Consider the following 25493-nt stretch of genomic DNA (forward strand, 5'->3'; position numbering starts at 1 on the left):
GGGGCTGAGGGCAGGGGTAACGCTGGTGGCTACAGAGACTCCACACGAAATAAAACTTCATCCTTTATCGTAAAAAGAAGGAAGGAATCGAAGGCCCCCCGAGGGGAGGAGGGGGGCCGGTCCCGGGGGGCCCCTCTCACTCCCCGGGTGAGCGTCGGCGGGGGTCTTAGACGCGAGGAGCTTCACCTTGGCGGAGGCGTCGAGACGGGGAGGGAGGCCTCCCCCCCAGACGGCTGCCGCCGGCCCGGGAGGCGGAGGGGGGCGGGCGGCCCCGCGTTCACAGTCCGAAGGGGGAGGCCCCGGCCACGGCGCGGCGGTCGGGGGGGGAGATCCGACGGTCCGGCGGGACGACCCGTCACTTCAGAAACGCCACCTCGGGGATCTTGCCCCCGGCCTGTGCGCGCGGAAGAGAAACGCGAGGTCGTCAACGGTCCCCCGGTTCCCCTCGACCCACCAGGCCCGCCCGGCCTCTGCGTCTGGCCCAAAAAGCCATCTTTGGGGCTCGGTGGAAAGAGCCTGGGCTTCGGGCTCTTTATACACACACACACGTGTATACACACACATGTATATATGTATATATATACACACACACACATCTGTATATATACATATATATACACATATATATATTTGTACATACTTATTACTCTATTTTACCTGTACATATCTATTCTATTTATTTAACTTTGTTAGTATGTTTGGTTTGGTTCTCTGTCTCCCCCTTTTAGACTGTGAGCCCACTGCTGGGTAGGGACTGTCTCTAGATGTTGCCAACTTGGACTTCCCAAGCGCTTATACATATATATATATATATATATATATACACACACACACACACACACATATATATGTATATATACATATATACACATATATATACACATATATATGTATATATACATATATATACACACATATTTGTACATATTTATTACTCTATTTTACTTGTACATATCTATTCTATTTATTTTATTTTGTTGGTATGTTTGGCTTTGTTCTCTGTCCCCCCCTTTTAGACTGTGAGCCCGTTGTTGGGTAGGGACTGTCTCTAGATGTTGCCAACTTGGACTTCCCAAGTTATATATATATATATACACACACACATATATTTGTACATATTTATTACTCTATTTTACTTGCACGTATCTATTCTATTTATTTTATTTTGTTGGTATGTTTGGCTTTGTTCTCTGTCTCCCCCTTTTAAAGACTGTGAGCCCACTGTTGGGTAGGGACTGTCTCTAGATGTTGCCAACTTGGACTTCCCAAGTTATATATATATATACACACACATATATTTGTACATATTTATTACTCTATTTTACTTGTACATATCTATTCTGTTTATTTTATTTTGTTGGTATGTTTGGCTTTGTTCTCTGTCTCCCCCTTTTAGACTGTGAGCCCACTGTTGGGTAGGGACTGTCTCTAGATGTTGCCAACTTGGACTTCCCAAGCGCTTAGTACAGTGCTCTGCACACATCATCATCATCATCAATCGTATTTATCGTGCGCTTACTATGTGCAAAGCACTGTACTACACAGTAAGCGCTCAATAAATACAATTGATTGATTGATTGATTGATCTTCGGGGCTCAGTGGAAAGAGCCCAGGCTTCGGGCTCTTTATATATGTATATATATATATATATATATATATATATATGTTTGTACATATTTATTACTCTACTTGTACCTATCTATTCTATTTATTTTATGTTGTTAGTATGTTTGGTTTTGTTCTCTGTCTCCCCCTTTTAGACTGTGAGCCCGCTGTTGGGTAGGGAGTGTCTCTACATGTTGCCAACTTGTACTTCCCAAGCGCTTAGTACAGTGCTCTGCACACAGTAAGTGCTCAATAAATACGACTGATGATGATGACGACTGTATATGTTGCCAACTTGTATTTCCCAAGCGCTTAGTACAGTGCTCTGCACACAGTAAGCGCTCAACAAATACGATTGACTGATTGATTGATTGATTACCCCAGTGCTTGGCAGATAGTAAGCGCTTAATACCGTTATTATTATTACAGTCCTCTGCACGCAGTAAGTGTTCAATAGATACCACTGTTTGATTGAAAGCTCAAGCACTCTCCCCCACCCCACCCCCGGCCCCCTTTAATGATCATAGTGGTATTTGTGAAGCGCTCACTATGGGGTAGGCATTGTATTACAGTGCTCTGCACACAGTAAGCGCTCAATAAATACGATTGCTTGATTAAGCGCTCAGGTGGATGCAAGCAAATCATCATCATCATCATCAATCGTATTTATTAAGCGCTTACTATGTGCAGAGCACTGTGCTAAGCGCTTGGGAAGTCCAAATTGGCAACCTATAGAGACAGTCCCTACCCAACAGCGGGCTCACAGTCTAGAAGGGGGAGACAGGGAACAAAACCAAACATCCTAACAAAATAAAATAAATCAGGTTGGGTCCAGACTGTGAGCCCACTGTTGGGTAGGGACTGTCTCTATGTGTTGCCAATTTGTACTTCCCAAGCGCTTAGTACAGTGCTCTGCACATAGTAAGCGCTCAATAAATACGATTGATTGATTGATTGATCCAGTCTCTGTCCCACGGTGGCGGCTCACAGTCTCAATCCCCATTGTACAGATGAGGGAACTGAGGCCCAGAGAAGCGACGTGACTTGCCCGAGGTGACACGGCGGACGGGTGGCGGGGGCGGGATTGGAACCCGTGACCTACTGATTCCCCCGGCCCCGTTCCGTACCTTGAGCTGGGTGAAGACTTGCGCTGCCCTGGCGTAGTCCCAGTCGTTGTCCAGGAGGCACCTGGGATGGTAAGGGGGCCCGAGATGAGGCCGGAGTCCTCCCTTCCCGCCTCCGCCCGCCCTCCCTTCCCGGGGAGCCGACTCACTTCTGCGACCACTCGAGGTTCATGCCGGACTGGGTGGAGAAGTTCTGCAGCATTTCCTGCTGGTCGGCCGACAGGGTGGGGACGGGGCTGGAGGACGGGGTGGGGGCCGGCATGACGAAAGCCCGGCGGATCTCCTCCGTGCTGGCGTTCCGGATGAACAGCTCATCGTTCACGATGCACAGCCTGGCCGGCGGAAGGCGGTCAGCGGCCCCGCCGGCCACGCTTCCTCCGGCCCCGTCTCCGACCGGACCCGCCGGCGATCCCCCCCGCCACCACCACCACCACCACCCCCCAACTCCGGCGCGGGAAAAACGCACCCAGAATTGCCCGCGGGCACGGCAATGAACATCCTCGTGAAGGCTCGGACCGAGTCCCGGGATTTCCCATCCACTGTCGGCGGGAGGGAAGCAGAAGTGAGGCAGGCGGAGGGGGCGGGCCGCGTCGAAATCGGGGCGGTTGGGGAGGGCAGAATCAACATCATCGTCATCATCGTCATCGTCAATCGTATTTATTGAGCGCTTACTATGTGCGGAGCACTGTACTAAGCGCTTGGGAAGTGCAGGCGGAGGGGGCGGGCCGCGTCGAAATCGGGGCGGTTGGGGAGGGGAGAATCAACATCATCATCATCATCATCATCAATCGTATTTATTGAGCGCTTACTGTGTGCGGAGCACTGTACTAAGCGCTTGGGAAGTGCAGGCGGAGGGGGCGAGCCGCGTCGAAATCGGGGCGGTTGGGGAGGGGAGACTCAACATCATCATCATCATCATCATCATCAATCGCATTTATTGAGCGCTTACTATGTGCGGAGCACTGTACTAAGCGCTTGGGAAGTGCAGGCGGAGGGGGCGAGCCGCGTCGAAATCGGGCGGTTGGGGAGGGGAGAATCAACAGCATCATCATCAACCATATTTATTGAGCGCTTACTATGTGTGGAGCACTGTACTAAGCGCATGGGAAGTGCAGGCGGAGGGGGCGAGCCGCGTCGAAATCGGGCGGTTGGGGAGGGGAGAATCAACATCATCATCATCATCATCATCAATCGTATTTATTGAGCGCTTACTATGTGCGGAGCACTGTACCAAGCGCTTGGGAAGTACAAATTGGCAACATATAGAGACGGTCCCTTCCCAACAGACACTCACCTTCCTTAAAAACCCCGTGGACGGCGAAGCACAGCAACGTGTTCTGAAAAGGCAACGGGCGGCAGGGTCACGGTTCCACCCCGGGGGACGGGGACGGGGACGGGGGCTCGGAGGGCAGGGCTCACCGTCTGGGCGCATATGTCCACCACGAAGGAGTTGATGTCGTGCTGGGTTTTGGGCAGCTCGTTGAGGAAAGCCACAACGTTGAGGCGAGTGTGCTTCAGGAGGCGGAACCGCAGCGCTGGAAAGCGGGGGGAGACGACCCTCAAGACGGGGGGCTCCCCGAGACCCGGGCCGCCCCCCGGACCCTCCCCCTTCAACCCGTCGCCCCGCGCTCACTGGGATCCTTCAGCTTCTTCACGTTCCTGCTGTCCTTGATGTATTCGCCCAAACTGCTCCTGCAACGCAGCGGAGAAAACGGCCCAGTCGAGGCCAGGGTCTCCCGCCCCTCCTCGCCCCGGGAAACGCTCAATAAATAGGATTGAATGAAGGAATGAATGAATGGGATTGAAAGGAAGAATGAATGAAGAAAAGCAGGCGGGGGGAGAGAGAAAAAGGGACCGGTTGAGGGGAGGAAGCAAATGGCTCTTGGGGCAACTTCCCAAGCGCTTAGTCCGGTGCTCTGCACACGGGAAGCGCTCAATAAAGAGGATTGAATGAATGAATACACAGGATTGAAAGAACAAATGAATGAATACAAGCAGGCAGAGGGGAGAGAGAAAAAGGGACCGGTTGAGGGAAGCAAATGGCTCTTGGGGCAACTTCCCAAGCGCTTAGTCCAATGATCTGCACACAGGAAGCGCTCAATGAATACGACTGAATGAATGAATAAATAGGATTGAACGAACGAATGAATGAATGCAAGCAGGCAGGGGAGCGAGAGAAAAAGGGACCGGTTGAGGGGAGGAACCAAATGGCTCTTGGGGAAACTTTCCAAGCGCTTAGTCCAGTGCTCTGCACACGGGAAGTGCTCAATAAATAGGATTGAATGAATGAATGAATGGGATTGAAAGGAAGAATGAATGAATACAAGCAGGCAGGGGGGAGAGAGAAAAAGGGACCGGTTGAGGGGAGGAAGCAAATGGCTCTTGGGGAAACTTCCCAAGCGCGTAGTCCGGTGCTCTGCACACGGGAAGTGCTCAATAAAGAGGATTGAATGAATGAATAAATAGGATTGAAAGAACGAATGAATGAATACAAGCACAAGGGAAGCGCTCAATAAATAGGATTGAATGAATGAATAAATAGGATTGAAAGAACGAATGAATGAATACAAGCAGGAAGCGGGGAAGAGAGAAAAAGGGACTGGTTGAGGGAAGCAAATGGCTCTTGGGGCAACTTCCCAAGTGCTTAGTCCAATGATCTGCACATGGGAAGCGCTCAATAAATAGGATTGAATGAATGAATAAATAGGATTGAACGAACGAATGAATGAATACAAGCAGGCAGGGGTGAGAGAGAAAAAGGGACCGGTTGAGAGGAGGAAGCAAATGGCTCTTGGGGCAGCTTCCCAAGCACTTAGTCCAATGATCTGCACACAGGAAGCGCTCAATAAATACGACTGAATGAATGAATAAATAGGATTGAACGAACAAATGAATGAATACAAGCAGGCAGTGGGGAGAGAGAAAAAGGGACCGGTTGAGGGAAGCAAATGGCTCTTGGGGCAACTTCCCAAGCACTTAGTCCAATGATCTGCACACGGGAAGCGCTCAATAAATAGGATTGAATGAATGAATAAATAGGATTGAAAGAACGAATGAATGAATGCAATCAGGCAGAGGGGAGAGAGAAAAAGGGACCGGTTGAGGGGAGGAAGCAAATGGCTCTTGGGGCAACTTCCCAAGTGCTCGGTCCAATGATCTGCACACAGGAAGCGCTCAATGAATACGACTGAATGAATGAATAAATAGGATTGAACAAACGAATGAATGAATACAAGCAGGCGGGGGGAGAGAGAAAAAGGGACCGGTTGAGGGAAGCAAATGGCTCTTGGGGAAACTTTCCAAGCACTTAGTCCAGTGCTCTGCACACGGGAAGCGCTCAATAAATAGGATTGAATGAATGAATAAATAATAGGATTGAAAGAACGAATGAATGAATGCAATCAGGGAGAGGGGAGGGAGAAAAAGGGACCGGATGAGGGAAGCAAATGGCTCTTGGGGCAACTTCCCAAGCGCTTAGTCCAATGATCTGCACACAGGAAGCGCTCAATAAATACGATTGAATGAATGAATAAATAGGATTGAACGAACGAATGAATGAATACAAGCAGGCAGGGGGAAGAGAGAAAAAGGGACCGGTTGAGGGGAGGAAGCAAATGGCTCTTGGGGAAACTTTCCAAGCGCTTAGTCCAGTGCTCTGCACATGGGAAGCGCTCAATAAATACGATTGAATGAATGAATAAATGGGATTGAACGAATGAATGAATACAAGCAGGCAGCGGGGAGAGAGAAAAAGGGACCGATTGAGGGGAGGAAGCAAATGGCTCTTGGGGGAAACTTTCCAAGCGCTTAGTCCAGTGCTCTGCACATGGGAAGCGCTCAATAAATACGATTGAATGAATGAATAAATGGGATTGAACGAAAGAATGAATACAAGCAGGCAGCGGGGAGAGAGAAAAAGGGACCGGTTGAGGGGAGGAAGCAAATGGCTCTTGGGGAAACTTTCCAAGCGCTTAGTCCAGTGCTCTGCACATGGGAAGCGCTCAATAAATACGATTGAATGAATGAATAAATGGGATTGAACGAATGAATGAATACAAGCAGGCAGCGGGGAGAGAGAAAAAGGGACCGATTGAGGGGAGGAAGCAAATGGCTCTTGGGGAAACTTTCCAAGCGCTTAGTCCAGTGCTCTGCACATAGGAAGCGCTCAATAAATACGATTGAATGAATGAATAAATGGGATTGAACGAAAGAATGAATACAAGCAGGCAGCGGGGAGAGAGAAAAAGGGACCGGTTGAGGGGAGGAAGCAAATGGCTCTTGGGGAAACTTTCCAAGCGCTTAGTCCAGTGCTCTGCACATGGGAAGCGCTCAATAAATACGATTGAATGAATGAATAAATGGGACTGAACGAAAGAATGAATACAAGCAGGCAGCGGGGAGAGAGAAAAAGGGACCGGTTGAGGGGAGGAAGCAAATGGCTCTTGGGGAAACTTTCCAAGCGCTTAGTCCAGTGCTCTGCACATGGGAAGCGCTCAATAAATACGATTGAATGAATGAATAAATGGGATTGAACGAATGAATGAATACAAGCAGGCAGGGGGGAGAGAGAAAAAGGGACCGGTTGAGGGGAGGAAGCAAATGGCTCTTGGGGCAGCTTCCCAAGCTCCTCGGCCGGGGCAGGGAGGGGATGGGAGAGAGGGCTCAAATCCAGCCGACCACGGCTCAAATCCCGCCGGCCTTTCCCGCTTACCGGGCTGGGTTCTGGGCGCTCAGCGGGGTGCTGAGGGAGCAGCAGGCGCCGTCGTGGTAGGCGTCCAGCAGTCCCTGCCGGTCCCCGGAATCGTAAATCGTGTAATACCTGCACGGGCGCAGACGACGGCCAAACGTGGAGTCCTTGCCCGCTCCACCCGGCTTTCTCCCATCCCACGAGATGCTAAGCGCTTACTACGTGCAAAGCACCGTTCTAAGCGCTGGGGAGGTTACACGGCGATCAGGTTGTCCCACGGGGGGCTCACAGTCTTCATCCCCATTTTCCAGATGCGGGAACTGAGGCAGAGAGAAGTGACTTGCCCCAGATCACACAGCTGACAAGAGGCGGAGCCGGGATTAGAACCCACGACCTGCTGACTCCTGGGCTCGGGGCCGGGGTGGGTGCGCTGACCGCGCTTGCTTTCCAACCACCCAGTCCCCCCCATCGTCATCATCATCATCAATCGTATTTACTGAGCGCTTACTGTGTGCAGAGCACTGTACTAAGCGCTCGGGAAGCACAAGTTGGTAACATCTAGAGACAGTCCCTACCCAGCAGTGGGCTCACAGTCCATCATGAGGTGGGGACAGAGAACAAAACCAAACACATTAACAAAATAAAATAAATAGAATAAACGTACAAATAAAATAGAGTAGTAAATACGTACAAACATATATACGTATATACAGGTATTCTAATCCCGGCTCCGTCACCTGTCTGCTGAGTGACCGGCGGTGAGTCACTGAACTACTCTGGGCCTCGGTGACCTCATCTGGAAAATGGGAACTCTAACTCTATTTATTTTGACGGCATCGACACCCGTCCGCTTGTTTTGTTTTGTGGTCTGTCTCCCGCTTCTAGACTGTGAGCCCGCTGTTGGGCAGGGACCGTCTCTATCTGTTGCCAACTTGGACTTCCCAAGCGCTTAGTGCGGTGCTCTGCGCACGGTGAGCGCTCAATAAAGACGGCTGCATGAATGAAACTGAACTGGGAGCCCCACGGGGTAAACTGGGCCACGTCCGATCCCATCAGCTCGTACTTACCCCGGCGCTTAGGAAAGTGACTGGAACACAGTAAGCGCTTAACGAGGACCGTAAAGAGAAAAAAAAAAGGGGGTCACTGGACTCCCCATTCTCTAATCAATCAATCAATCGTATTTATTGAGCGCTTACTGTGTGCAGAGCACTGGACTAAGCCCTTGGGAAGAACAAGTTGGCCTTCGGCCAAACGGCCCATAAGACAGACTTTTAGACTGTGAGCCCACTGTTGGGTAGGGACCGTCTCTATATGTTGCCAACTTGGACTTCCCAAGCGCTTAGTCCAGTGCTCTGCACACAGTCAGCGCTCAATAAATACGATTGATGATGATGATGATGATGATGACAAGACAACTCGCACTGGATCGTAAAAGGGCAGGCTATCTCCCCCCCTCCCAAATGAAGCGCAGCACGGCCGCCGGGAGCAGACGGAGAGGGCCGACTCCGACTCCATCAATCAATCGTATTTATTGAGCGCTTACTGCGTGCAGAGCATCATCATCATCAATCGTACTTACTGAGCGCTTACTGTGTGCAGAGCACTGGACTAAGCGCTTGGGAAGGACAAGTTGGCAACCAGTGGGAGCGGATACCTGGACCCGGGGTGCCAAAGGGGGTGATCCTGACCCGCGCCCCGCTCTCCACCACCTCCACCTCAGACACTCACTGTTGGAGGAAATGCAGGACCGGGGCCTTCAGGTTTTCAGAGCCAAAGTAGCTGCCCTGTCGGTCCAACGAGACAGGAGAAAGGTCGGCCCGGCGAACGGCGGCTCCCGCCGCGCTCCCCCGCCCCCGGCCGGGGACCCTCGCCCCCTCACCTTGCAGGGGGGAAGCGTGGTGGGCGCTTCCACGTCGAAGGCAATCGGCGGCGGCAAGTCGTGACCGTCCTGGGGCGGGGAAACGAGAGGGGGGCGGGGACCGGGTCTGATTCCGGTTCCGGGCTCGGCCCCGTGGAAACGCTCCCCGACGAGCGCTCGGGACGGCGGGGGGCTAGGGGAGCCGGGGGCCGCCGACACGGGCAAGCTGAGGCTCGAGGGGGCTCGGGGGAAAGAGCAGGCAGGGATCGGGGAGAGGGGGGAGGTCGAGGGGCCCAGAAAAGGCACACGGGATGGTGCCGGAGTTGACAAAGAGACGGATGTTGGGACTCGGGGCTACGAGACTTCCAAACAGACACGGAGAGCCAGACGGACAGACGGAGAGAGCGCGTGCACGGACGTGAGACAGGGAGAGACGAGACGCACCCGAGCCGAGAAAAACGGGGCGATCGGACGGGCCGGAAGACGCGACTCACCAGTCGTAGCAACTTGGGGAACCGCTCCAGGATGGCGCTGTCAAGAACGGGACAGGAGTGAATGCCACCTCAGAGCCGCCGGGGCCGCCTGGGCCGCTCTAGGAGCAAACACACCGAGACCCCCGAGGCACGGCCCCGCCCGCCCGCCGGCCCCGGCCCCCCGCTCCCCGGGGCCCCCGCTCCATCAACCGGTCCGATCCCTCGATCGGCGGCTTCTCTCCGGCGCTCCCCGTGCGCGCGGGGCGACGGGATGCTTCCGCCGGTTGCCCCGGGTCCCTCCCCTGACTCGCTCCCCTTCTCCAGGGCCTCGAGGAGTAAAACCTCGGCCGGCCGAGGGGCTCCCCCCTCTTACCTGCCTCATACTCACCTGCGCAGCCCGGGGGACGGGGGGAAGGGGATGGGAACCCAGGGACCCCGCGACCTCGGGAGGCGCCGTCCGTCCTTGCCGTCGGGCCCGGCCCGGGCCGAGACACCACGGGAAGGGGGGCGGGGGGTGGACGGAGCGGCGGCGGACGCCGCTGGGCACGGGGGACGGCCGGGGAGGGGAGCCACAGAAGGAGCGGGGAAGAGCCGCAGGGAAGGAGCGGTGGGAAGACGGGGGAGGAGGAGGAAGACGCAGGAGGGAGACAGAAGGGGAGGGGGAAGAGAGGCACGGCGGCACAAAATCCATTCCTTCCTCTGCCCCTCATCTCGGGCTCCAAAATCGGACGCCGCGGGCGAGTATTTTCGGGAGCGGGCAAGCGGTTCGCGTCGGCTGAGGCTCTGCCCTCGGCCCGGGCCCGTTGGGCGGCGGACGGGGGAGGAGGAGGAGGAGGAGACGCCCCGCGGAAGGGAGCGGACGCAGGCCCCGGCGGAGCCGGGGGGGTGGGGATCTGTGCCCCACCTCTGTCGGCCCCCGGGCTCCTCTCCTGCTGGCCCCTGCACGGCTGTGCCTGTCTTAGGTTGTTCCTGCCCTGAGGAATCTTACCCGTCTCTGGCTAACCAGCCATCTTCCGGGGCCAGCCGGGGGACTGGGGCGCGTGCCAGTGGGAGGGCGGGGGGCGGCCATCTCCCCGACGGCCCGCACCCCCGTGGCCTCCGAGCCCAGTTCACATCACGGGACCGCCCCGTTGCCGCTGGCGGCGGGGGCTTAAGGGGACGCCCGGCTCCCGGCCGAGCTTTGGGGAGCCCGGGGCCGGTAGGGAACCCCGACTCTCGGTTTCTGAGGGAGCGAGAGGGAGGCCGCAGGGCACCACAGCTCCCGGAGTTCACCGTCTCTCGGCGGGAAGGCGTGAGAGGGGCCCGTCTCGCCGGCCACGTGAAGAAGCGGCGGCGGCGGCGGGGGACCGAGGCCCGGTCCGGGCGGCGGCGGCGGCCTCAGCCCGGGGGAAGGATGCCCGAGGCCTGAGGGGAGAGGGGCCCGGCCTCCTCAGAGCCGAAAAGGGGACGAGATTCCAGAAAGGACTGAGTGCCGCCGGGAAGGAAGAAGCAGGAGGAGGGAGGGGACAAGCAGGGGGAACGGAGGGGGAGACGGGAGCCGGACAGACGAGGACCACGGGGAGGGAGGGAGGGAGATGGGGGCGGGCCCCGGCCTTCATCAGAAGGCGGGGGGCTTCCTTTTCCTGGAGCCGGGCGATCCGTGGGGGCCGGGGGAGGCGGGGAGGGGGTGCCTGCCTGCCTGCCTGCCTGCCGGGGGGCGGTGGGGGCGAGGAGGAGGAGGAGGAGGAGGAGGAGGAGGAGCGGGCCTCGATTTGGGCCTGGCGCTGACCTAATGTACGAGGACTGGTCCCGGAAGTTGTCGCACAGGGGGTTCTCATCCAGCCACAGCTCCTCCAGCTTCAATCCCTTCACCTTATCCAGCTCCCGCTCCGACTTCAGCTACGGCAAGGTGGGGGGGGGGGGCGGCGGGTGAGGAGGACTCTTCCCCTTCCTGCCGTCGGGGCTCGGGCCCCCCCCCCCCCCGCCCTCCTCCGGGACCCACCTCGTTGCGGGACAGGTTGAGGATCTTCACGTTGGGGGCCTTCTGAACCAGGTCCCCGAGGTCGTCCAACCGGTACAGCTTGTTGCTGCTCAGGTTCAGGGACAGCAGCTGCGGGGAGGGAGGGCCGCGCGGACATCTGAGAGAGGGCCCGGGGCCGCCGCCGCCGCCGCCGCCGCCCGACGCTCCCGACCACAGGCGGCCTCCTCCCCGGGCAGGCTAAGCTGGAAGTGGGGAGGTGGGGGGAAGGAGGAAGATCCGAGGGAACGGGGGGGGGCCCTGGGAAGCATCTGTGGCCGGGCAGGTCTGGGGGCCCGGGAACCATGATAATAATAATAATAATAACGTTGGCATTTGTTAAGCGCTTACTACGTGCAAAGCACTGTTCTAAGCGCTTGGGGGGGATACGAAGTGATCAGGCTGTCCCACGTCGGGCTCCCAGTCTTCATCCCCATTTTCCAGATGAGGGAACTGAGGCTCAGAGAAGTGACTTGCCCAAGGTCACACAGCAGACACGTGGCGGAGCCGGGATTCGAACCCACGACCTCTGACTCCAAAGCCCGGGCTCTTTCCACCGAGCCACGCCGCTTCCCTGTAGCCACGCTGCTTCTCTCTCTAATTCATTCGATCGTATTTATCGAGCGCTTCCTGTGCGCACAGCACCGGACTGAGCGCTTGGAAAGCGCTGTTTATATGTATATATGTTTGTACATATTTATTACTCTATTTATTTATTTATTTATTTCGCTTGTACATATCTGTTCTATTTATTTTATTTTGTTAGTAGGTTTGGTTTTGTTCTCTGTCTCCCCCTTTTAATAATAATAACAATGTTGGTATTTGTTAAGCGCTTACTATGTGCAAAGCACTGTTCTAAGCGCTGGGGTAGATAGACGGCAATCAGGTTGTCCCACGAGGGGCTCACAGTCTTCATCCCCATTTTACACATGAGGGAACTGAGGCCCAGAGAAGTGAAGTCACACAGCTGACAAGTGGCGGAGCGGGATTTGAACCCACGACCTCTGACTCCAAAGCCCGGGCTCTTTCCACTGAGCCACGCTGCTTTTCGACTGGGAGCCCACTGTTGGGTAGGGACCGTCTCTAGATGGTGCCAACTTGGACTTCCCAAGCGCTTAGTCCAGTGCTCTGCACACAGTCAGCGCTCAATAAATATGACTGATGATGATGATGATGGTGGAAGGCCAGTTCGGCAACGGATAGAGACGATCCCTGCCCGACCACGGGGTCCCGGTGAGTCACACGGCTGGCAAGTGGCAGAGGCGGGATTAGAACCCACGACCTCGGACTCCCAAGCCTGTGGCATAGCGGCCTGGGGGTCAGATGGTTGTGAGCTCCAAGGCCGGCTCTGCCACTTCTCTGCTGCGGGGCCCTGGGCAAGTCACTTCGCTTTTCTGGGCCTCAGTGACCTCAACTGTAAAATGGGGATTGAGACTGTGAGCCCCGCGTGGGACAGGGACGGTGTTCCCCTGCTTTGCCCTGTATCCACCCCAGCGCTCAGTACAGTACCTGGCATGTACTGTATGCCAGGCATGGCCCTCCCTCTGCCCATCCGCCAAGCTCGCTCCCTTCCTCCCTTCAAGGCCCTGCTGAGAGCTCACCTCCTCCAGGAGGCCTTCCCAGACTGAGCCCCTTCCTTCCTCTCCCCCTCGTCCCCCTCTCCATCCCCCCGTCTTACCTCCCTCCCTTCCCCACAGCACCTGTATATATGTATATATGTTTGTACATATTTTTTGACTCTATTTATTTAATTTATTTGTACATATCTATTCTATTTATTTTATTTTGTTAGTATGTTTGGTCTCTGTCTCCCCCTTTTAGACTGTGAGCCCACAGTTGGGTAGGGACTGTCTCTATATGTTGCCAATTTGTACTTCCCAAGCGCTTAGTACAGTGCTCTGCACATAGTAAGCGCTCAATAAATACGATTGATGATGATGATGATGTAGTAAGTGCTCAACAAACACCGCTAGTACTATCCCCCACGGGGCTCACGGACGGGGTCACTGAGGCCCAGGAAAGTGAAGCGCCTTAACCAAGGCCACACGGCAGCCGGGCCGGGATTAGAACCCGTGACCTTCAGAGTCCCAGGCCCGCGCTCTAGCCGGGGGGGCGGGTCTAGCGGGACGGGGGAGCGGAGGGCCCGGGAAGCGTCTGTGGCCGGGCATCATCATCATCAATCGTATTTATTGAGCGCTTACTGTGTGCAGAGCACTGTACTAAGCGCTTGGGAAGTCCAAGTTGGCAACATATAGAGGCAGTCCCTACCCAACAGTGGGCTCACAGGCGAAAAGGGGGAGACGGAGAACTAAACCAAACATACTAACAAAATAAAATAAATAGAATAGATAGGTACAAGTAAAATAGAGTGATACAAACATATATACATATATACAGGTGCTGTGGGGAAGGGAAGGAGGTAAGATTGGGGGGGGGAGAGGAAGGAAGGGCAGGAGGCGGCCCCGACAAGATAAATAAATAAATATGTACAAACATATTTACATATATACAGGTGCTGTGCGGAAGGGAAGGAGGTAAGATGGGGGGGAAGAGGAAGGAAGGGCAGGAGGCGGCCCCGACAAGATAAATAAATAAATATGTACAAACATATTTACATATATACAGGTGCTGTGGGGAAGGGAAGGAGGTAAGATGGGGGGGGGAAGAGGAAGGAAGGGCAGGAGGCGGCCCCGCTCACCTCGGGGATATTTTCCTCGATGATGCGCAGCGTGGCCACCATGCAATTTTTGTGGTTGAGGACGACGTTGATGTTCCGGGTTACCAGATCTGCGGCGGAAGAGGGGCGAGGGGGGCCGGGGGCGGTCAGAGACCCCCGGAGGGGAGGCTCCGGGGGCCGCTCCCGCGGCCCGCCTTCCCCGCCGCCTCGCCCCCGCGCCGTACGGCTCCTACCCGGGTCGGAACGGAGGCTCTTGAGGTCCAGGGCCTGCTGGGAGCCATCGTAGCGTTTGCTCATGGTAATCTGCGGGGAGGGACGGGGGGGGGGGGTCAGAGGGAAACCGCAGAGCCCGGGGGGAGTGGGAGTGAGGTGAGAAGACTGCGTTAGGAGGGACGTACGGAAGGGGGGAAGAGGGAGGGATGGGGAAAATAGGAATCCCGGTCTCACCTTGAGCTGCTCCACCTGCTCAGGCTTCAGCTCGTTCTGCACCGACTGGGGAGGGGCCGACGGATTGATGATGACGGATATCTGGAAGGGAGGCACGGGGGGGCACCGGGTCAGCCCCGCCGGGGCCGCTGCCGGTCCCGGAGGGGCTCCCGCGGCCGCCCGGCCCCCCCCGGCCGGTACCCTGTAGTTGTCCCGGTCGGCGATCTTGTGGTTCACCGCCTTCAGGGCGGCCGCCGTGCTCGCGTCTTCCACGAAGAACTGGGCTCGGTTGTTCTCGTAGTAAAACTGGGAGAGCGTCGAGGGGAGAGGTGGGAGGGTCTCCGTGGCCGCCCCCCGGGCCACGCACATCTCGCCCCAGCGCTCCCCCCCGCCGCCCCCCGTCCCGAGCGAGCCCGTCGTCGGGTAGGGACCGTCTCTGTACGCTGCCGATTTGTCATCACCAATCGCGTTTATTGAGCGCTTACGGTGTGCAGAGCACTGGACTAAGCCCTTGGGAAGTCCAAGTTGGCAACGTGTAGAGACGGTCCCTACCCAACGCGCTTAGTCCCGAGCTCTGCCCACAGATACGACTGAATGACCCAGCCTCACCTCGACGGGATTGAAGGGGACGCTGCACTTGTTCTGGAGGGCGTTCAGCAGCCACGACTTGTCGTACTTCTTGCCGTAGGGAATCTAAGGGACGGAGAAGGACCGCGACGGGAATAACGGAGGAAGCCCGGGGGGGGGACGGCCGACGACCGGACTCACCCGGAGGCCTTATTTAATCACGGTGGGGAGCAAGAACCCAAGATGTTGCCAACTTGGACTTCCCAAGCGCTTAGTCCAGTGCTCTGCACACAGTAAGCGCTCAATAAATACGAATGATTGATTGATTGATTGATCCAACGGTCTGGGGTAACAAATCCCAGACCTTTATCCCCCGCTCCCGCCCGTGCGAAGGATTTCCTTCGGTTTGGAATTTACCACCTTTAATGACGGGCGACAGGGGACTCGGTGAGCGGCACCCCCATTTTGGTGGCTTCGTGCCTCCCGCTCAGGCCTCGTCTGACCGGCCCGCAGGCACTCAACCCTCGGGGTGCATCCTCAGGAGACTCTCCGCCCCCAAATCGTCCTCCCTGCCCTTCCCTGGACTTTCTCCAGCTCCACCGGCCCCTTCCCGAGGCGGGGCGGCCGGATCGCGACGGGGGATTCCAAGGTCAGCCGCGGCGGAGGCCAAATCCGGCCTTTGTTTTTTGTTTTCTCGGCCTTTCCTGATGACGCCCGGCCTCTGGCTGGCTTTCCCGGCTACTGCCGCTCCGCCTAACTCATTATTTAAAAGAACAGGAGCTGTCTTCCTTAAACTGGGAACGACGGCTAGTCTAGGAAAGGAACTGTGATCACCAGGATTAAACAGCTGGCGAGATTGGGGCGGCGGGATTGCTCTGTCCCTGAGGTCCTCCGGGGATGGATGGGGTGGGGAAGGGCGATCCCCTTCTGTCAGTTCTGTGAGCTTGGCATTTCTCGGGTTAATAATAATAATGATAATGGCATTGATTAAGCGCTTACTATGTGCCAAGCACTGTTCTAAGCGCTGGGGAGGTTGAGCCCACTGTTGGGTAGGGACCGTCTCTATATGTTGCCGACTTGGACTTCCCAAGCGCTTAGTCCAGTGCTCTGCACACAGTAAGCGCTCACTAAATACGACTGATTGATTACAAGGTGATCAGGTTCATCCCCATTTTACAGATGAGGGAACTGAGGCCCAGAGAAGTGAAGTGACATTCACTCATTCATTCAATCGTATTTATTGAGCACTTACTGTGTGCAGAGCACTTTACTAAGCGCTTGGGAAGGACAAGTTGGCAATATATAGAGACGGTCCCTACCCAACAACGGGCTCACGGTCTAGAAGGGGGAGACCGAGAACAAAACAAAACCTATTAACAAGATAAAATAAATAGAATAGATATGTGCAAGTAAAATAAATAGAGTAATAAATCCGTACAAACATCTATACAGGTGCTGTGGGGAAGGGAAGGAGGTAAGGTGAAGGGGAGGAGGGGGCTCCCTTATAGTAAGCGCTTGACAAATACCATAATTTCATTTTTTTCTTTTACAACCCAGACCACTTTTTGTTCCTCTAAAGCTGAGCTACTCGATGCGCCTCAGTCTCGTCTCTCCCGCCGCCGGTCGGTCTTCAGCTCGCACCCGCCCCACTGCCTGCCGCTCTCCCGTCTTCAAATCCCTTCTGAATAATAATAATAATAATGATGGCATTTGTTAAGCGCTTACTATGTGCAAAGCACTGTCCGAAGCGCTGGGGGGATGCAAGGTGATCAGGTTGTCCCACGGTGGGCTCACAGTCTTCATCCCCATTTTCCAGATGAGGTCACTGAGGCGCAGAGAAGTGAAGCGACTTGCCCAAGGCCACACAGCAGACGTGCGGAGGAGCCGGGATTCGAACCCATGACCTCGGACTCCAAAGCCCGGGCTCTTTCCACTGAGCCACGCTGCTTCTGAAATCACAGCTTCTTCTGGAGGCCTTTTCCCCGTTCATTTCTCTTCACCCTGGGTCAGAAATCTCCCCACCCAGGCCACTTACGTACTCATCACCTTCCGTGCCTTATCGTTTAGGCACTTACCTACACATCCGCCATGATTTACACCCGTTTCTCCCACTGGCCCGTGTCTTCTAATTCTACCGTCCCTTCCCAAGTGTTTCAACACAAGGTAGGCCGCGCCATAAAAAATACGACAGGGTCCTCCCCACAGTCCTCTTCGCATCTAGAAGTCCAGTTGCGAAGATGAAGAAGGATGAAGACTGTGAGCCCCCCGTGGGACAACCTGATCACCTTGTAACCTCCCCAGCGCTTAGAACAGTGCTTTACTCTATTTATTTATTACTCTATTTATTTATTTATTTTACTTGTACATATCTATCCTATTTATTTTATTTTGTTAGTATGTTTGGTTTTGTTCTCTGTCTCCCCCTTTTAGACTGTGAGCCCACTGTTGGGTAGGGACTGTCTCTATATGTTGCCAATTTGTACTTCCCAAGCGCTTAGTACGGTGCTCTGCACATAGTAAGCGCTCAATAAATACTATTGATGATGATGATGATGATCTAGCAGACGAGAGGGTGATCGGGACGGGATCGATTGGGGCCTTAATCAATCAATCAATCGTATTTACTGAGCGCTTACTGTGTGCAGAACACTGTCCTAAGCGCTTGGGAAGTCCAAGTTGGCAACATGTAAGTTGCCACATCCTGCCTCTGGCCTGGAATGAGTCCCCCTTTTAGACTGTGAGCCCGCTGTTGGGTAGGGACTGTCTCTATATGTTGCCAATTTGTGCTTCCCAAGCGCTTAGTCCAGTGCTCTGCACATAGTAAGCGCTCAATCAATACGATTGATGATGATGATGATGATGATGGAAAGAGCCCGGGCTTTGGAGTCGGAGTTCATGGGTTCAAATCCCGGCTCCGCCACTTGTCAGCTGGGTGACTTTGGGCAAGTCACTTCGCTTCTCTGGGCCTCAGTTACCTCCTCGGTAAAATGGGGAATAAGACGGTGAGCCCCCCGTGGGACAACCTGATCACCCTGTAAATTCCCCAGCGCTTAGAACAGTGCTTTGCACATAGTAAGCGCTTAATAAATATCATTATTATTATTGATAGCGGTATTTGTTAAGCGCTTTATATGTGCCAAGCACTGTTCTACGCACTGGAGTCGATACAAGGAGATCAGGTTGTCCCACGTGGGGCTCGTAGTTTTAATCCCTATTTTCCACATGAGGTAACCGAGGCACAGAGAGGTTCATTCATTCATTTAATCGTATTTATTGCTAACTTGTACTTCCCAAGCGCTTAGTACAGTGCTCTGCACACAGTAAGCGCTCAATAAATACGATTGATTGATTGATTTGTTCTCTGTCTCCCCCTTTCAGACTGTCAGCCCGCTGTTGGGTAGGGACTGTCTCTAGATGTTGCCAATTTGTACTTCCCAAGCGCTTAGTCCAGTGCTCTGCACACAGTCAGCGCTCAATAAATACAACTGATGATGATGGAATGCCAGAATAGCTAGAATTCTCTTTGTTCTGATGATTTTGACACCCGTCTCCGTGTTTTGTTTTGCTGTCTGCCTCCCCCTTCTAGACTGTGAGCCTGCTGTCGGGTAGGGACCGTCTCTATATGTTGCCAACTTGTACTTCCCAAGCGCTTAGTCCAGTGCTCTGCACACAGTAAGCGCTCAATAAATACGACTGGATGAACGCCGCCCCCTCTTCACAGCCGACATTTACTCTCCTCACCTTCAAAGGCTTATCATTCCTTCCTCTCCCCCTCGTCCCCCTCTCCATCCCCCTCATCTTACCTCCTTCCCTTCCCCACCGCACCTGTACATATGTATATATGTTTGTACATATTTATTACTCTATTTATTTATTTATTTTACTTGTACATATCTATTCTATTTATTTTATTTTGTTAGTACGTTTGGTTTGGTTCTGTCTCCCCCTTTTAGACTGTGAGCCCGCTGTTGGGTAGGGACCGTCTCTAGATGTTGCCAACTTGGACTTCCAGTGCTCTGCACACAGTAAGCGCTCAATGAATACGATTGATTGATTATCTGAAGGCACGTCTACTCCAAGAAGTAAGCGCTCAATAAATACGACTGATTGATTATCTGAAGGCACGCCTACCCCACGAAGCCTTCCCTGACTAAACCCTCACTTCCTCTTTTCCCACTCCCTTCTGAGTCACCCTGATTTGTTCCCTTTATTCATTCCTCCCTCAACGCCTCAAAACCTATATATAAATCGGTAATTTCTTTTATGTTAACTTCTGTCTCCCCCCCTAGACTGTGAGCTCACTGTGGGCAGGGGATGTCTACTAACTCGGTCGTACTGTACTCTCCCAAGTGCTTAGTACAGTGCTCGGCACACAGTTAGCGCTCAATAACTACGACTGATTGTTTGAAGAGGGCAGGGCTGCTAAGGGGTGGGGATGGGGAAAAATAATAATAATGATGGCATTTATTAAGCACTTACTATGTGCAAAGCACTGTTCTAAGCGCTGCAAGGTGATCAGGTTGTCCCACGGGGGGCTCCCAGTCTCCATCCCCATTTTCCAGATGAGGTCACTGAGGCCCAGAGAAGTGAAGTCACCCAGCTGACAGTTGGCGGAGCTGGGATTTGAACCCATGACCTCTGACTCCGAAGCCCGGGCTCTTTCCGCGGAGCCACGCTGGTGACCGCTGGCAAGTCCCTTCACCTCTCTGTGCCTCGGTGACCTCATCTGTAAAACGGGCGTGAAGACTGGGAGCCCCATGTGGGACAGAGACTGCGGCTGACCTGATTAATTATATCAGCCCCAGCGCTTGGAACAGTGCTTGGCAGAGAAGCAGCGTGGCTCAGTGGAAAGAGCCCGGGCTTTGGAGTCAGAGGTCGTGGGTTCGAATCCCGCCCCCACCGTATGTCTGCTGTGTGACCTCGGGCAAGTCACTTAACTTCTCGGAGCCTCGGTGACCTCATCTGTAAAATGGGGGTGATGACTGTGAGCCCCACGGGGGACAACCTGATCACCTTGTATCCCCCCAGCGCTTAGAACAGTGCTTTGCACATAGTAATAAGTGCTTAACAAATGCCATTATTATTATTATTATTATTAGCGAACGCCATCGTTATTATTGTTATGATTACTATTATGGAGGGGAGAGATGGAGGAGGGTTCCCTGGCCTCCCCTGCCCATCGATGAAGTTTCTATTTGGTGTTTGCTACGCGCCAAGTTCTGCATTATATTTTTAGAGTCCAACCGAGTGAGAGACCGCAAAGAACTTAATCTACCAGAGAGGCTGACGGACGAGGCTGCGTGAGTTGCGGCAGCGTGGCTCAGTGGGAAAGAGCCCGGGCTTTGGAGTCGGAGGTCATGGGTTCAAATCCCGGCTCCACCACTTGTCAGCTGTGTGACTCTGGGCAAGTCACTTCGCTTCTCTGGGCCTCAGTTCCCTCATCTGTAAAACGGGGATGAAGCCTGTGAGCCCCACGTGGGACAACCTCATCACCTTGTACCCTCCCGGCGCTTAGAACAGTGCTTTGCACATAGTAATAAATATGCCATAAATAAATAGGTAATAAATAAGTAATAAATATGCTTAATAAATGCCATCATTATTATTATTATTACTACATACTAATACTACATAGTATACTACATACTACATAATTACTACATAGTACTTACTAGTACTATGCACTAGTAAGTACTAGTACTTACTACAGAGTATTACTACATAGTAATACACAGTATTATAGTATTATTATTACTATGTGCTCTGCACATAGTAAGCGCTCAATAAATATGATTGATTGATTATTATCATCTCAACACACAACTGTGGTGAGCTGTGCAAGTGGAGTTCAGAGGAAACCAGCGTTGGTTTGGACATCCATCATACACATCTACTCGAACATACTGTTTAGTAATAATAATAATAATAATGGCATTTACTAAGCACTTACTATGCGCTTAATAAAACAGCGCTCTAGTCGTTAACGGGAGAAATGTCGCAGGTTAAAAGAGATACATAGGCATGACTGATGTAAATCAAGACGAGGACCGAAATGTCGCAGGTTAAAAGAGATAAACAGGCGTGATTGATGTAAATCAAGACGAGGACCAAAATGTCGCAGGTTACAGAGATAAACAGGCGTGATTGACGTAAATCAAGACGAGGACTGAAATGTCGCAGGTTACAGAGATAAACAGGCGTGATTGACGTGAATCAAGACGAGGACCGAAATGTCGCAGGTTACAGAGATAAACAGGCGTGATTGATGTAAATCAAGACGAGGACCGAAATGGCGCAGGTTACAGAGATAAACAGGCGTGATTGATGTAAATCAAGACGAGGACCGAAATGGCGCAGGTTACAGAGATAAACAGGTGTGACTGATGTAAATCAAGACCAGGACCGAGGGCTAAGGGTGGGTGAATAAATCCCGGGGCTGCGGGCGGCTGCCTGACGGGAAGCGGCCCGGGAAGGTTGTGACGTTCGGCACAGACAGACGAGCCGTGCCGGTGGAAAGACCCGCGGGAAGCTGCCGCTCCTCGTCGGCTAAAGCGAGGCAGGGAGCGAGGGATGATGGGGGAGATGCCACAACTCACGCAGCCCGCTCCGCCATCATCATCATCATCATCAATCGCATTTATTGAGCGCTTACTATGTGCAGAGCACTGTACTAAGCGCTTGGGAAGTCCAAATTGGCAACATCTAGAGACAGTCCCTACCCAACAGTGGGCTCACAGTCTAAAAGGGGGAGACAGAGAACAAAACCAAACATACTAACAAAATAAAAAACAGAATAGATATGTACAGGTAAATAGAGTAATAAATATGTACAAACATATATACATATATACAGGTGCTGTGGGGAAGGGAAGGAGGTAAGATGGGGAAGAGAAGCAGCGTGGCTCAGTGGAAAGAGCCCGGGCTTTGGAGTCAGAGGTCATGGGTTCGAACCCCGGCTCCACCACTTGTCAGCTGTGTGACTTTGGGCAAGTCACTTCACTTCTCTGGGCCTCAGTTACCTCATCTGTAAAATGGGGATTAAGACTGTGAGCCCCATGTGGGACAACCTGATCACCTTGTAACCTCCCCAGCGCTTAGAACAGTGCTTTGCACATAGTAAGCGCTTAATAAATGCTATCATCATTATTATTATGGGGGGGATGGAGAGGGGGACGAGGGGGAGAGGAGGGAAGGGGCTGAGTCTGGGAAGGCCTCCTGGAGGAGGTGAGCTCTCAGCAGGGCCTTGAAGGGAGGAAGAGAGCTAGCTTGGCGGGTGGGCAGAGGGAGGCCATTCCGGGCCCGGGGGAGGACGTGGGCCGGGGGTCGATGGCGGGACGGGAGAGAACGAGGAACGGTGAGGAGATTAGCGGCGGAGGAGCGGAGGGTGCGGGCTGGGCTGGAGAAGGACAGAAGGGAGGGGAGGGAGGAGGGGGCCACGGGATGGACAGCCCGCAACCTTGGTGTCATCCTCGACTCCGCTCTCTCAATCACCCCTCACATCCAAGGTTGCGGGCCAACTGTCAGCTGGGTGACTTTGGGCAAGCCAAATAAATACGATTGATGATGATGATGATAATGAGGATTCAGGTGTTTGGACCATCCCATGACTCCCAGGATCCCTCGAGAAGCCGCACATCTGTCTGGACCCCACTCTCCACCCCATCTCCTGAGCCAAACTAGAAGCTTTCTAGAGGTGGGCCCTTCTCTACATCTACCCCAGCGTTTAGCAGCGTGGTTTAGTGGAAAGAGCATGGGCTTGGGCGTTAGGAGTCGTGGGTTCTAATCCTGGCTCCGCCACTTGTCAGCTGTGTGATTCTGGGCATGTCGCTTAACTTCTCTGTGCTTCAGTCACCTCATTTGTAAAATGGGGATTAAAACTGTGAACCCCACGTGGGACAACCTGATTACTTTGTATCTACCACGGCGCTTAGAACAGTGCTTGGCACATAGTAAGCGCTTAACAAATACCATTATTATTATTATTATTATTATTATAAGCCACTTCACTTCTCTGTGCCTCAGTTACCTCCTCTGGAAAATGGGGATTAAGATTGTGAGCCCCCCGTGGGACAACCTGATCACCTTGCAGCGCTTAGAACAGTGCTTTGCACATAGTAAGCGCTTAATAAATGCCATCATCATTATTATTATCATCTATATCTGCGTCTGGGGAACCATTCGAGCGTTCCGGAAACCGGCACGCCAGCCTCGATATCCCCCCTCTCCCGTGCCAGCCGCTCGGTCCCCTTTTCTCTCGGCAAAACGAGAGCTCTGCCAGTCAGTGATGTCAGCTGGGTGACTCTGGCCAAGTCACCTCACTTCTCTGTGCCTCAGTTCCCTCATCTGTCAAATGGGGATGAAGACCGTGAGTGAGCCCCCCTTGTGGGACAACCTGATCACCCTGTAACCTCCCTGCTGCTTAGAACAGGGCTTGGCACATAGTAAGCGCTTAATCATCATCATCATCATCAATCGTATTTATTGAGCGCTTACTATGTGCAGAGCACTGTACTAAGCGCTTGGGAAGTACAAATTGGCAACATCTAGAGACGGTCCCTACCCGACAGTGGGCTCACAGTCTAAAAGGGGGAGACAGAGAACAAGACCAAACATACTAACAAAATAAAATAAATAGAATAGATATGTACAAATAAAATAAATGGAGTAATAAATATGTACAAACATATATACATATATACAGGTGCTGTGGGGAAGGGAAGGAGGTAAGATGGGGGGGATGGAGAGGGGGATGAGGGGGAGAGGAAGGAAGGGGCTCAGTCTGGGAAGGCCTCCTGGAGGAGGTGAGCTCTCAGTAGGGCCTTGAAGGATGGGCAGAGGGAGGGCATTCCAGGCCAGGGGGATTAATAAGTGCCGTCGTTATTATTATCAGCGTCCCAGGCCGGAGGGGCTGGGGGAAACCCCCTTCTTAGTTTACAGCGGGCTGTTCCCGTCGGCCCCAAGCTCGGGGCCCGGGAGACAGAGTCGTCTGTTTCGCCGAGACAGTAAGAGGTCACGGAAGCGGCATCCTGGAAGCGTTTCCCTTCGGTGGCCCCGACGCCTCCAGGGTCACCGAACCACATTCCACTGCCGCCTCCGGCCAACCTCTCCTTCTTTGTCTTTCCCAGGAATGTCCCCCATCCTCTCTTCCAACTCGTAACTTGTACTTCCCCAGCGCTTAGTCCAGTGCTCTGCACACGGTAAGCGCTCAATAAATACGATTGATTGATTGATTGATTCTGCCTTCTCCCTCGGCCCTCTCAGTCCCACATCCGCTCTCGACCCTTCTTTGTTTTTCCTTGGAATGTCCCCCATCCTCTCTTCCAACTTGTAACTTGTACTTCCCCAGCGCTTAGTCCAGTGCTCTGCACACGGTAAGCGCTCAATAAAAACGATTGATTGATTGATTCCGCCTTCTCCCTCGGCCCTCTCAGTCCCACATCCGCTCTCGACCCCTTCGTTCCGGCCTCCCGGCTCCACTGTCCAACAAAGGAAATTCCCAGAGAGCAGAGCACACGTCTACTTGAGTTAGACTGTCCCGCCATTCCGCCGTCAGTGCGGCCCCACTCGGGCAAGAGTGCATAATATGTAGTAATAAGTGACGACAACTAATGATGGTATTTGTTAAGCGCTTACTATGTGCAAAGCACTGTTCTAAGCACTGGGGCGATACAAGTTGATCGGGTTGTCCCACGTGCGGCTCAGCCTTAATCCCCATTTTCCAGATGAGGGAACTGAGGCCCGGAGAAGTGAAGTGAGTTGCCTAAAGTCACCCGGCTGACAATTGGCGGAGCCGGGATTCGAACCCATGACCTCGGACTCCAAAGCCCGGGCTCTTTCCGCTGAGCCACGCTGCTTCTCCGCCCACCCCTTCCACCCTACCCTTTCACCATTCCGCCACTCAGGTAAGAGTGTGTAATATGCAATAATAAGCGACGACAACTAATGACGGTATTTGTTAAGCGCTTACTATGTGCAAAGCACTGTTCTAAGCACTGGGGCGATACAAGTTGATCGGGTTGTCCCACGTGCGGCTCAGCCTTAATCCCCATTTTCCAGATGAGGGAACTGAGGCCCGGAGAA

General features: G+C 53.5%; 1 protein-coding gene across 1 annotated transcript in view; it reads right to left on the reverse strand.

Annotated features, from left to right (window-relative positions):
- Positions 1 to 50: 50 nt before the first annotated feature.
- The window catches only part of NXF1 (nuclear RNA export factor 1), a 35194-nt gene continuing 9751 nt past the window's right edge, over positions 51 to 25493 (reverse strand). The window contains exons 4-21 of the mRNA XM_038764238.1: positions 15456 to 15539; positions 15048 to 15152; positions 14868 to 14948; positions 14654 to 14723; positions 14442 to 14530; positions 11729 to 11836; positions 11516 to 11625; positions 9769 to 9805; positions 9296 to 9364; positions 9145 to 9200; positions 7441 to 7548; positions 4363 to 4421; positions 4149 to 4264; positions 4024 to 4066; positions 3196 to 3268; positions 2879 to 3061; positions 2733 to 2793; positions 51 to 394 (exon numbers count right to left, since the gene is read on the reverse strand). Of these exons, the coding sequence (XP_038620166.1) occupies positions 356 to 394; positions 2733 to 2793; positions 2879 to 3061; positions 3196 to 3268; positions 4024 to 4066; positions 4149 to 4264; positions 4363 to 4421; positions 7441 to 7548; positions 9145 to 9200; positions 9296 to 9364; positions 9769 to 9805; positions 11516 to 11625; positions 11729 to 11836; positions 14442 to 14530; positions 14654 to 14723; positions 14868 to 14948; positions 15048 to 15152; positions 15456 to 15539 (1491 nt within the window). The 3' untranslated portion in view covers positions 51 to 355. The remainder of the gene's footprint in view (positions 395 to 2732; positions 2794 to 2878; positions 3062 to 3195; positions 3269 to 4023; positions 4067 to 4148; positions 4265 to 4362; positions 4422 to 7440; positions 7549 to 9144; positions 9201 to 9295; positions 9365 to 9768; positions 9806 to 11515; positions 11626 to 11728; positions 11837 to 14441; positions 14531 to 14653; positions 14724 to 14867; positions 14949 to 15047; positions 15153 to 15455; positions 15540 to 25493) is intronic.

The sequence above is a fragment of the Tachyglossus aculeatus genome, chromosome 22 (genome assembly GCF_015852505.1).
Source record: "Tachyglossus aculeatus isolate mTacAcu1 chromosome 22, mTacAcu1.pri, whole genome shotgun sequence".
NCBI lineage: Eukaryota > Metazoa > Chordata > Mammalia > Monotremata > Tachyglossidae > Tachyglossus > Tachyglossus aculeatus.